Source organism: Aegilops tauschii, chromosome 4 (assembly GCF_002575655.3).
Source record: "Aegilops tauschii subsp. strangulata cultivar AL8/78 chromosome 4, Aet v6.0, whole genome shotgun sequence".
Lineage (NCBI taxonomy): Eukaryota > Viridiplantae > Streptophyta > Magnoliopsida > Poales > Poaceae > Aegilops > Aegilops tauschii.
Genome location: NC_053038.3, coordinates 87624916 through 87637161, shown reverse-complemented (window position 1 = coordinate 87637161; position 12246 = coordinate 87624916). Strand labels below are relative to the sequence as shown.

Below are 12246 nucleotides of genomic sequence, written 5' to 3'. Positions count from 1 at the left end.
GTCTGAGAGAAAATCACCGAAAAAGTTTCGGACACCGAAAAGTTTCGGACAGCGGAATCGTACCGCAGAGAGAGGTCATCGGATAAGTTTCGATGATACCGAAAAGTTGTTTCGGGATACACCATTAAGTCAAATTGGTTTCGGCACATGCCTGATAATTCTTGGAGGATGCCAGAATCATTCTGGAAGCTTTTTGGAATTTTCTGAGATAAAAACCGGAAATGTTCCGGAGCTGCCGGAGCCACTTCAGATGCGTTTCGCAGATGAAAATCACTAAAACCGGAATTGTTTCGGAACGCGTTGAAAATCATTTTAGTGGGTACTAGAAATGTTCTTAGCCCACATAAATATTTTCAGTTCGATCAGACGCTGAAAAATGTCGTCGTGAATAGTGAAAATCAGCTTTATGGTTACTTTATGGAAAGCCACCTTTTGGGGCTTTGCTCCAAAAGATCTTGGGGATGACATGGATGGATAGGAGCCATTTTTTGGGCCCCTCATGGGGGTGTGGCCGGCCACATGGGGTATCCCCCCTTGGGGACCCTCTTGTTCCTTGGTTTCACTCCTAGGTCCTTGTGGAAGGACTTCATTCATGTGCATTTTGGGTTTTTTGTGAAACTACCCTACCCCCTTGGGATTTCCTATAAATAGAGGTGGAGGGGCAGCCCTCCACACTCATCCCTTGCTCTCATACACATGCCATGCATTATCTGGCTTCTTCTCTCCCTCCCACGAAAAGAGTTTCGTAGAGCCATAAGGCTGTCTGGGTTCCGGCAGGAACTAGTTCTGGACGGCGAAGCCCTGCCGGATAGATGACACCGTATGTGTGCAACTCTGTAGAGAGATCGTAGTTTCGGTCTTGGTTCGTGAGTGCCTCCCAAAGGGCTGTCTGTGTGACCGTCCGAGTTTCGAAGGTCCTCCCGAAGGGCTGTCCGAGTGACCGTTCGAGTTTCGAAGGTCCTCCCGAAGGGCTGTCCGCGACACCGTCCGGGGGGCTGTTCGACCGCCTCCTGGAGGGCTGTCTGAGGAGAAGATGAGGGTATACATCCTCGCGGTTGGGAGGTTGTAAATCCTAGCTGCGGGGATCTGCACCGCCGATCGTCATCGACTCTACTTCCCGCTGCGCTACGAGTCGGTAACGAAAAAGATCAAACCATGTATGCAGTCTCCATAGTGGTCCTGGGCTGGTGCGTAGGTCGGATTTTTTTTTTGTTTTCTGCTGCGTTCCCCTACAACTAAGTACTTTGAGTCCATTAAAAAATCTCCGGGAAGTATTATGACAATCGCCGGCTGCGGTTCTCACATAGTTGGCTCCGGACGAGCCACTATTATACTCCCCATGGGAACAACTTTGCTCATTAATGATGCGTTGTTGTACCCGGAGTCGACTCGTACTCTATTGAGCTTTAGAGACATCCGCGCTAATGGTTTCCATGTTGAGACCGATGATGAAAACGGCAAGGAATGCCTACTCATCACAAAGCGGGATGCAGGTGGTAAACATGTTATCGAAAGGCTTCCTTCGTTTGACACAGGGCTATACTACACTAAGATAGTAGCACCGCCCGTGTACACTACCCTCAAGACCGTCTTTAGAAGCTCTGAACTCTTCTGCTTCTGGCACGATAGGTTAGGCCACCCCGGACTTAGGATGATGAGAAATATAATTAACAACTCGCATGGCCATAATGTTAACGTGAAGAACTTCCCGAATCCTGATGATTTCGTGTGCTCCGCATGCGCTAAGGGAAAGTTAGTCATTAGGCCATCGCCCCTCAAGGTGAGGGATGAAATCCCCGCGTTCTTGGAACGTATCCAAGGGGACATATGCGGTCCAATTCAGCCCCTCACGGGGCCGTTTCGGTACTTCATGGTGCTCATTGATGCTTCCTCTAAATGGTCCAATGTTTGCCTGCTGTCAACAAGGAACCATGCCTTTGCAAAATTGATCTCACAGATCATCCAAATGCGGAATAATTTCCCGGATTATCGTATAAAGTCTATTCGAATGGACAACGCCGGAGAATTTACTTCAAAGGCGTTCGATGATTATTGCATGGCAATGGGAATCAAAGTTGAGCACTCGGTACCACATGTTCATACACAAAATGGACTTGCCGAGGCATTGATTAAAAGAATTAAATTCATTGCCCGATCGCTCCTCCAGGGTTGTAATTTACCAACTACATGTTGGGGCCACGCGGTGTTACACGCGGCTAATCTCATCAACTTTCGACCGTCGGCCTACAACATCCACTCTCTTGTTCAACTTGCGCAAGGGTCGGCACCGAAAATTTCCCACCTTCGTAGGTTCGGTTGCCAGGTATATGTACCAATATCACCCCCTCAGCGATCGGCGATGGGCCCGCTCCGTAAGTCGGGGATATACGTTGGTTATGAGACTGTGTCCATAATCAGGTATCTGGACCCCATGACAGGAGACTGTCACACGGCTCGTTTTGCTGATTGCATTTTTGACGAGGATCTTTTCCCGACTTTAGGGGGAGAGAATCAACCCCTTGATGCTAAAAGTCGAGAAATCACGTGGCAAGCCACGGGGATCCACGCTCATGACCCGCGCACTGCTGAGACTGAGAGAGAAGTCCAAAAGATAATAGATTTGCAGTCTTTAGCAAATCAACTGCCTGACCACTTTAGTGACTTAAAGACTGTGACAAAATCGCATGTGCACGCGCGCAATGCACCGGAAAGGGTTGAAATACCGAAGAAAAATGATGGTATGCCCGCTCCCGTCCAAAGGCCTAAAAGGACGAGAAATCCGGCTTCTCAAATCCCAAGTACTCGGGGACGCCCGACGAAAAAGGATAAGAGAGATTTATCACAGCCTGTCACCAAAGTACCCCAAATTGAAACGGGGAGCCAGTCGAGACCTGGCACAAGTACGGAAAATTCAGTGCACGAAATTCCGGACTTAAACTTTCCCATAGGGGAAACACCCAGCGGAGATGTGAGCGCACACATCGGCGCGGGAAATCTAAAGGACCTTGCTCCCATAATGGGAAATTTGGTAGAGCAAGTGTTTGCGCCTGATGCGCTCCATGACGAAATGGCCATAAATTATATTTATACGGGGGAGTCCCTGAACCGAGCAACGGTGATTGTTGACATCAACTTTGCTACGAAAATTGCCTCAATCATAACCCTGAGCCTAACACGCTCGCTGATTGCAAGAAAAGGTCGGATTGGAAAGATTGGCAGCAGGCAATTACTGCCGAATTATTATCTCTCAACAAAAGGAAGGTGTTCGGACCAGTTTGTCGAACTCCTCCCCACATTCGCCCTGTTGGCCATAGGTGGGTTTTTGTTCGAAAGAGAGATGAAAATAATAAGGTAGTACGGTACAAAGCAAGGCTCGTTGCTCAAGGGTTCACTCAACGACCAGGTGTCGATTTTGAGGAGACTTATTCCCCAGTCATGGATGGAGTTACCTTTAGATACTTGATCTCGATGGCAGTAAACATGGGCTTGAAAATGAAACTAATGGATATTGTCACTGCTTACCTATATGGTAACCTGGATTCGAACATATACATGAAGGTTCCAGAAGGTATCCCTGTTCCGAACCATGATAGAGCAAATAGGGGTCTATACAGTGTTCAACTTCAAAAGGCACTGTACGGACTCAGACTGTCTGGTAGAATGTGGTACAATCGCTTAAGTGATTTCCTTCATGAGAAGGGCTACACGAGCAATAAAGATTGCCCATGTGTTTTTATACGGCGATCCCAAGATGGATTCTGTATAATCTCGGTGTACGTGGACGATTTAAACATAATCGGTACACCTGAGGATATTGAGGAAGCGAGTTCCTACCTGATGTCGGAATTCGAGATGAAGGATTTGGGTAAAACCAAGTTCTGTCTAGGTCTGCAACTTGAACATTCCCCTGATGGGATTCTAGTGCACCAGTCGGCCTACACCCAGAAGGTGTTGGAAAGATTTGGATTTGATAAGGCATATCCTTCTAAGACCCCGATGGTCGGAAGATCTTTACAGCCAGACAAGGACCCGTTCAGGCCAAAGGAAGAGGGGGAGGAAACTCTGGGACCAGAGGTTCCTTACCTGAGTGCAGTTGGAGCACTCATGTACCTCGCAAATTGTACACGGCCAGACATTGCGTTCGCCGTCAGTTTGCTTGCTCGGTACAGTTCTGAACCTACCAAAAGACATTGGAAAGGTGTCAAGGACGTCTTCCGTTACCTGCAAGGGACCAAAGATCTTGGTCTATTTTATAAGAGGAATCAAGACCTATCTATTATAGGCTATGCCGATGCTGGGTACCTGTCGGACCCGCATGATTGCAAATCGCAGACTGGATATGTTTTCCTTTGTGGTAGAACTGCGTTTTCCTGGAAATCGTCCAAGCAAACACTTGTGTCGACTTCCACGAACCACTCGGAAATCATGGCACTATTCGAAGCGTCAAAAGAGTGTGTATTGCTTCGGCGGATGATCGGCCACATTCAGCAGACATGTGGGCTGAACACCGTACAAACCCCTACCATTATCTATGAAGATAATGCTGCTTGTGTTGCACAAGTCCAGATGGGTTATGTGAAGAGTAACCTCACAAAGCATATTAGTCCCAAGTTCTTCTATGCGCATGAGCTGCAACAGTTGAACGAGGTAAGAGTTTTGCATACTAAGTCCTGTGACAATCTTGCTGATATGTTCACTAAATCATTACCGGCATCAACCTTAGAGAGGTGTGTGCGTGGAATCGGTATGATGAGACTTAGAGAGATGCAAGGTTCAGGGGGAGAAACTTCACAAACTCGTCGCTAAAATCTCAATCCTGATGATCGAGTACTCAACTTGATGGTTGAGTGGATTGTACTCTTTTTCCCTTGAGTGAGTTTTCCTGATGTTTCTCACACGAGGTTTTTGACGAGGCAATTCGTGCAATACAACAACGTATACTGTGTGCTCTTTCTCCACATTTTTTCCCACTGGGTTTTTCGGAGTTTTGAGGCATGGATATACGGATAATTACCCAAGGGGGAGTGTTGGGAAACCGGGTCAACCCGGAGGGGTGGCGGCGGCCGTGTGCAAAGCGCACGGGCCGGCCCCTCCCGTTTCCCCTCTTTTGTTAAGTGGGTACTTATCCCTTGACCACCTACCCCCTATATAAAGCAACGAGGAGCCATCATTGTAACCCCTGATCATTGATTAATAAAGCTGGTCTCCTCTATCTCCCTGTGTCACTTTTACTTTCGCATATTTCGACTACTTCGACTACTTCGTCTACGACGCTCGCTCTCGCTCCGCAATTTCGGACCGGACTCGTCGGCGGAGTTGTGGAACAATATAAACCTTGCTAGGCCAGACGCCTTCTCAGGCCATCCACGCGCTTGACTTATGCAAATAGCGCCTGTTTTCACCTCATTCCCTACCTAGCCTCAATCACTGATGGGTGGACCGTGTGCCCGTGGGTCCGTTTGATGAAGAGAATAAAACACGGTGAAGCCTACCGAGCCTCCTCGTTGCCCCGACCTCCCCCAATCCCTGCCTCCTCTCCTCTCCCCAATCTGCTGCCTCTCCCCAATCCACCGCCTCTCCCTCAAGGCGCTGTCTCTCTCCTCCTCCCGCGTCTTTGACCCCGCCGACCCGCCGCAGCCGGCGCTCTTCCGTTCCCCCTCTGCCTTCCCTCTCTCTCCAGCCCGCTGCCGCCTCCCTTCTTCACCTCCGTGGTGGTCCACGGCGTCGCTGAGGAGCGCAGGCCGCCGTATCCATTCATCTGGCAGGCTTCTCCTCTGTCGTGCCCTGCTGGTGGTGGCTTTCTCCGACAAGGAGAGCTCGCTGTCCCTGAGCATGGCGACCTCCGCGTCCCTATCCGTTTCCACCACCTCCGCCGCTAGATCCGGGCATGGCGACCTCCAGGACGGACCTCTCCTTCCAGGGCAGAGAACGACGCCCGAAGGTACGTCAGCGCCTGTAGAGGGCGAGGGAGAGCGGCGACAGCGGAGATTTCTTCACCACTGCCTCTGCATCTCTCTGTCTCTACCATGGCCCTGCCTACTCTTCTACAGGGCAAGAACCAAATAGGGCCCATGACTGGCAGCATCTGCCCTCGAGCTCCAGCTGAAGCAAATAATCCCCAAGGTATTGTTGATCCTTGCTAACACGGTAGCTGCTGCAGATTCTTCTTTTTCAAGTGTAATATTTTTGCCTCTAGACCTTTCCAAGTGTAATTTTGTCCCTTCCATGATGCTAACCTCCAACTGGTTCTTCTTTTCCAGTAGGATATGTAGTCCATACAGTCCTTGTTCTGTCCTTTTTTTATATGTGCATTACCATGTTCTTCCTGCAGGTGTTGTTCAATCCATCGGTTGCTTGCAGTGTGCTGTGATTAAGGTTTGCTCCCTTCCTCTGCTGCATCGCTAGGTTTTATGGGCCATTCTTATATCCCTTTGTTGTACAGGAGGACATGTTATTTTAGTGTGCGAGAGAGATCTTGCAGGCTGGCATGTACGTCTCCAACTCTATTGATTCTATATATGTTTGCTATATTGACTCTATCTTCATGGTGCTTGTTTCCCTCTAATCTATCTCTAGGTGGTTGATGTTATATATGTTTCTACTGTGTTAAATTTTAGTCTTACTACAGTAGCTCATAGGATTTGTGTATTATTAAGAACATGTACTTTTTTGGTCTTATATTTGCCCCAATTTACTGCTGATAAGAACATGCAGAAAAATTGTTCTTTTAATGTTTCTTCTTGATGTTGAGAACAAATGCTTTGGACATGAGCATGTGAGCAATTGGAGTAGTCTGAAGAAGAGAGCAAGAAAACAATGTCAACATGCTGGTTGTGCTAGCTGATGTACTCTTTGATGACATTTTGCTGTGTTGTAAAGTTATCATTATTGACCAGTACATTCCTGGTGCCGAGCTCCCTAAAATCAACACTTTGTAGCTTTATGTGTATGGGAAATAGTGGAAAAAGAATTTTACCTTAGTGATCATCTCTGTACTGAAATTCTTGATGTGTGGATACAAGTATATGAGCTAGAATTCTGAGAATTATATTTTCCAATGTAAACTTTTACCAACAACAAGTATCCCCTAATTTTTCTGCGATAAGCAATGTTGACAACAGTGCCATATCTAATCATGCCTAAGTGTTTTGGCTTGCGATGTTTAGCTTGTTCTTGTTTCTTAAATTTTTTGTCAGCTTACTTTGTTAAGCTCCTCTTATGGCAGCTGGGAGGATCATTCACCTGACCAAGCACAGTATGATGGTAGTATCAAATATGAGATTATTAAAGCATCTTTTGTGTAGGTATCGTAAACAGACTTAGTGTTGTAGTATATTTCAGAATCAATTGTTAGGTTAATGATGTTGCAGGTTTCCCTTTGGCAGATTCCTCAAGCACTGGCAGGGCTGCGGTAATGGGGAGTGTCAGCAACTAAAATTAATTCATTTATCCTTGGAAGTGGGATAACAAGAAGGGAAAATGGCATGCATGATCACTCTTTTTTAATGTAAAAAATATTAACTGGAATTTAAGAATGTTGACACCGCATCTCTGGTTCATTAATGAAATTTTCTGCTCTTCAGTTTAACTTTCTGTGGCTCGTTGTGATAGTGAAGGTCGATATTTTGATATCTAATGGAATGTACATATTCTTGCCATTTTATAGTTGACTTCCTGCCATGATTTGCTTCCTAAAAGAAGTAGTAGCAGTCAACTTGAAATAAGTAATTTATCTAGCTACAAATGCTTATTCTAGACTGATTATGTATCTTTCAAATGTGGGCAATGGTTTATAGTTGACACTTTAGTCTACATATCTGCTAAATATTTACATGTTTGCATGGCCAGAAAAATCAGATACTGTACTTAAACTTTAGTGATGGGTTAAATATTCTACTTCTTTCGACTAAATGTTCATCAAGGACCGCACGCCTGAAACAATTAACTGGCTTTGCTTTTGGTACATGTTCCATGTATATAACTCATTTTTCTGTTTCTTGAGGATAAAGACACCATATAGAGATTTTAGAGGTTGACCCTGGTTTCAGATAGAAAGTGCATGATGGTTTAAATTTATTCTACTCCTTACATGAGGGTCTATGCTACTTTCAAACTTGAGCGGAGATTTTATTATATGATATAAATTAAATCATTTGTTTCTACTGCATGTTAAAGGAGTTGGCCAATGTTGGCATGAAGCCATAAAAGTTAGCTGGTTGTGGAGGATTTTGGTAGTGGTGATGAATTGGCACCTTTTCTTGCTTGCCATCATGCCATGATTCGAAATTTGGTTCTCAGGCTAGGTAATTCACACTGAGACCAGCAAAAAGGATTACGTGCGCTCCATCATAAATTTGCAGATATATGATATAATGGTTATTTGTACACTGAGCAGGTGGTGTGGTTACTTTCAATAGCGCTTCAGTTCTGCAGTCGACAGTTCGACCTCATGCTAGGGCAGCCTCAGACAGTTGCCTCTTCTACCAAAGGTAAAGAACAAAAGAACTTTTATTGATACTGCTGCATGTAAACTTTACTGTAAAGTCTGATTCTTTGTTGTTTTAATTTCGTCTTAGGTATGCCTTCTACCGAAAGTGCGAGAACAACGATGATCTCAGGTGGTTGCCCTAGTGAGTTATGATCAACTGGATATGCACAACAACTGATTATCATGATGTGTGGTTTCTGAATATTGAGACCTCCAGTTTTGGGGATGGTGCACTCTAATTTGGAAGTGGTATTTCCTAATGTATTCATACAGTTAGATATCATATTATATATGTTTTCCCTTACTTGAAATTTATTCCATGTAAAGCTAGGTTGTCTTTGATTTGTTGTTGTGTTAGGTATTTCCTAATGTATTCATAGAGTTAGATATCATATTATATAATTTTTCTCTTGCTTAAAATTTCTGCCATGTAAAGCTAGGTTGTCTTTGATTTGTTGTTGTGTTATGTATAGAATAGACTGGCTTGTTTGGCTAACCTTTATTTCCTTTTATTTTGCAGGCTCAAGAATCATCGAGGTTGCTCCTTCTCTGTTCCTTTGGTCAAGGTTTGTCCTTGTCCTTCCTCCCTAAGGGCTGCACTTTTCTACCCTATTTGTTTAATGCTTATTGTCGTGTTTTTGTTTTCTGCTTTTTTCGGGTGTCGTGTTTGTATGTTTCTTTTTGTGGTGCTGCTTATATGTGTGACTACCGTATGATCGTATATATATGCTGAAAAGTAAAACAATTTGCCTCTGCCTCGACCTCTCCCGCGGCAAACCCTAGCGCCACGGAGTAGAGATCGGCAAAACGACAAAAGGAGTTAATGATTTGTGGCACTAAACTATGTAAATCGGCAAACACTCTGGTCGTCCACTAATTTGTGGCAATGAAATTCTGCTAACTCTGCAAAAATCGTTTCCATATTGTACCGACTGTATTTTTTCCCTCTGAATCAGAGTAGTCAGTAGTTTTGTTTTCTATACAATCTCTAGGAGTTTAATTAGGTGACCTTTAATATGGACTCTGGCCCATTTTATGTCCTAAGTCTAATTTGGTGTATATATATATATATATATATATATATATATATATATATAGTCATATACTAATACCGCGTTGGATAAAGAGGAGAGGGATGTGCGGCAGCGGACGGGAGAGGGTCACCGGAAGGAACAGCTGGTCATCGTTCACATCGCGCTGGGCCAGAGATGGTTCTTTACAACCCACACGTCCGCAGGTTCCTTCTTCCTTCCTGCTGCTCTCCTCTTTTGATTAGCTGTAACTACATGTTTGGGTCAGTGCTATGCCTGCTGTCGCTGGGCAGTACTTTAGGCAAGTCAACCTTCCAATTCGGTATGTATTAGCACAAGGAGAAGAGCCCCTGTTAGCTTTTCTTTTTGCAGATTAGACCAATAACCTACATCAGTCGATTTGAGGGTATGCTGAATGTGATATTTAATTAATATGGTCATTCTGTTGTTCAGAGTCCACAAGTGGTTGCCCTGAAGTCTCCTCCTTGCCCGGCTTATTCATTAAGGTAAGATTTTGATTGTCTCAATTTGTCGCTTTAGTTCCACATTAACCATGATTTGTTGTGTGTAAATGCTCATATCCCATTAAGTTCATGTGTATAAATCAAGTGGGTTGAAGTGTGCTGTGAATTTCCTAAAGAATTTTACTTGAGATATTATATGCATGGTGTGGATTGTTGAGTTTGCGGGCTCCTTCAGGTATTCAAGGGAAAAACATAATATGTTTAACTAATTTTCTATATTGCTTATTTATGCATTTGTGACCATAGCTTTCCACTTTAGCTCATAAACTGGATGGCAAAATAGAGTTTGTTTTATAGCTGATGCTTAATATGTTTTATTGACTGGTGAATGCTCAACTTTAGCTCATAAACTGGATGGCAAATGCTAATTCTGATGGGGCTTTTGCCACTTATTGATTTATGGTTGTGTAGACAGCTGATGGCATGCTTCTTTCTTGCTAATTGTCATTTCTTTTGTACAGGGTCCGTCAGCTACTTATGCTTTGCTAGACAATGAGAGTATGTAGATAGCATGTACTGTTTTTCATTGTTTTGCGCAGGTTGAGATGCACCACATGATGTTTTCCTTTTACATTTATGAGTATTACATAGTCCTTTCTTTTTCCACAAGGGGCAGTAGTTGTGCCATTTGATTCGAAGGACAAAGAGTTGATCACAAAGGGGTAGCATTCACGATATGTACACAAAAGTATATGACCAAACTATATGATGTAATTGACCACTATTTCTATTAACTTCTCTTGTATACAATGTTCACGAGTTCATGTATTAAGTACATTTTATTGTGTCACTTGTGTTGTTTACTCTTTTTTTAATGCAAGTTTATAGCTACTCGGAGTTTCTAATTGTAGACTCAACTATCTTGACCTACCGATGATCTAATTTGTGGCATTATTACCTTAAGAAAATATTTGCATTTAGTTTTCTTTATATATAGGGGTACAAGTTCTTACCAAATGTACTCAAATATACGGGTTGAAAAAATGCGAATACTTTCAACACGAACATGGTTTTAAACGGGTCTTTGCGCCATTTGGCGTAACCGGTCATCTAGTAGAGGGGAAAAGATTGAAAGTACCTTTCTACACCTGAGCTCGTATGCTCCTGCTATGAATAGTAAAATAAATAAAATAGAAAAACATTTCAAAAAATTCTGAATTTTTTTGTGGCATACTTTAAGAAATGTTTGTTGTGCATGCAAAATTTCATCACGAAATCACATTGGTGGAGGTCGTCGCAAAAAAAACCAAAATCAGAGCTTCAAAATGCGTTTGAAAGTGACATTTTCAGAGTATCGTTTTTGTTTTTTTACCATGCCTGCTTCCACCAATGTCATTTCATGACAAAATTTTGCATGCATAACAAACATTTCTTAAAGTATGCCACAAAAAATTTCAGAATTTTTTGGAATATTTTCTATTTTATTTATTTTACTGTTCATAGCAGGAGCATATGAACTCAGGTGTAGAAACTCCACGTCCGGAAAAGATTGGTGTTAGAGGTAGTGAGGGGTCGTCGTTTTATTTATTTCCGGGGAGATAGAGGAGTCCGCGGTTTGCGCCTGGAAACGGTTGAGTGTTAATGAAATGTCCTGCGTTTCGTTTTGTTCTTTTTTTTAAGGGAACACTCGTATTTCATTTAAGACACAGCAAGATCGCCGGTTACAGCACGGGATACATCATCACGGAAGTTCTCAAACCACTGGTTCGCTTTGTTCTAAGGATGTGGTTTACGTCTAGAAATGGATGGGGGCTGGATACAGAACGTCGTGCTTTCACTCTGCTCTGTACGTTATAATTGTAATTGAATTGATGACATGACATGTATGCTGATGTGGACTACGTGCATGTTGAGAGAATGCTTTGTAGTGGGGATCAACTTCTTAAGAATGTAAAATACATAGAGTTCTCGCCTCTGTCTAAAAAAACATCTAAAAAAAATCTTCATCTTCATTTAAAAAAAAAGTAAATTACCACCACAGCCTACCAGTGAGTGCCACTTTGCATAACCCACCATCTGAAAAATACCAGAGGTCCTCACCTCCATCTAAAAATACATTTAAAAAATAATCCACACATTCATCTAATGTTTTCCAAAAGATTTCTCACCGCGGCCAATCAGCTTGCGCCATGTGACATAGCTGGTTGGCCGTCTTCACGCGTAGCTTAATGAGTTTACTTGTTTCATGTAGTCTACCAGTGAA

At 43.5% G+C, this 12246-nt stretch overlaps 1 protein-coding gene across 11 annotated transcripts; it reads left to right on the top strand.

Annotated features, from left to right (window-relative positions):
* The first annotated feature begins 5506 nt into the window (after positions 1-5506).
* On the top strand, positions 5507-10833 carry LOC109749726 (uncharacterized). 11 transcript variants are annotated; one of them, XM_073496321.1, is made up of 12 exons: positions 5507-6123; positions 6332-6375; positions 6443-6489; positions 7226-7300; positions 7386-7507; positions 8176-8303; positions 8396-8489; positions 8577-8618; positions 9009-9054; positions 9615-9725; positions 9973-10025; positions 10505-10833. In XM_073496321.1, the coding sequence occupies exons 6-12, from the start codon at positions 8276-8278 to the stop codon at positions 10530-10532; spliced, it is 402 nt and encodes a 133-aa protein (XP_073352422.1). In that variant the 5' UTR covers positions 5507-6123; positions 6332-6375; positions 6443-6489; positions 7226-7300; positions 7386-7507; positions 8176-8275; the 3' UTR covers positions 10533-10833. The 11 variants fall into 11 exon arrangements, 10 of the variants coding, with proteins under 10 accessions (XP_073352422.1, XP_040242676.1, XP_045083382.1 ...); XM_040386742.3 differs by having other exon boundaries at positions 5530-6123; positions 9587-9725; XM_045227447.2 differs by having other exon boundaries at positions 5530-6123; positions 7371-7411; positions 9587-9725.
* The last annotated feature ends 1413 nt before the right edge of the window (positions 10834-12246 follow it).

Bases quoted from the DNA above. Each gene is read 5' to 3' on its own strand.
- LOC109749726 (XM_040386742.3), top strand. From the start codon at position 8,276: ATGATTCGAAATTTGGTTCTCAGGCTAG. The intron at 8,304-8,395 runs GTAATTCACACT...TACACTGAGCAG, and splicing joins AAATTTGGTTCTCAGGCTAG to GTGGTGTGGTTACTTTCAAT. The intron at 8,490-8,576 runs GTAAAGAACAAA...ATTTCGTCTTAG, and splicing joins AGTTGCCTCTTCTACCAAAG to GTATGCCTTCTACCGAAAGT.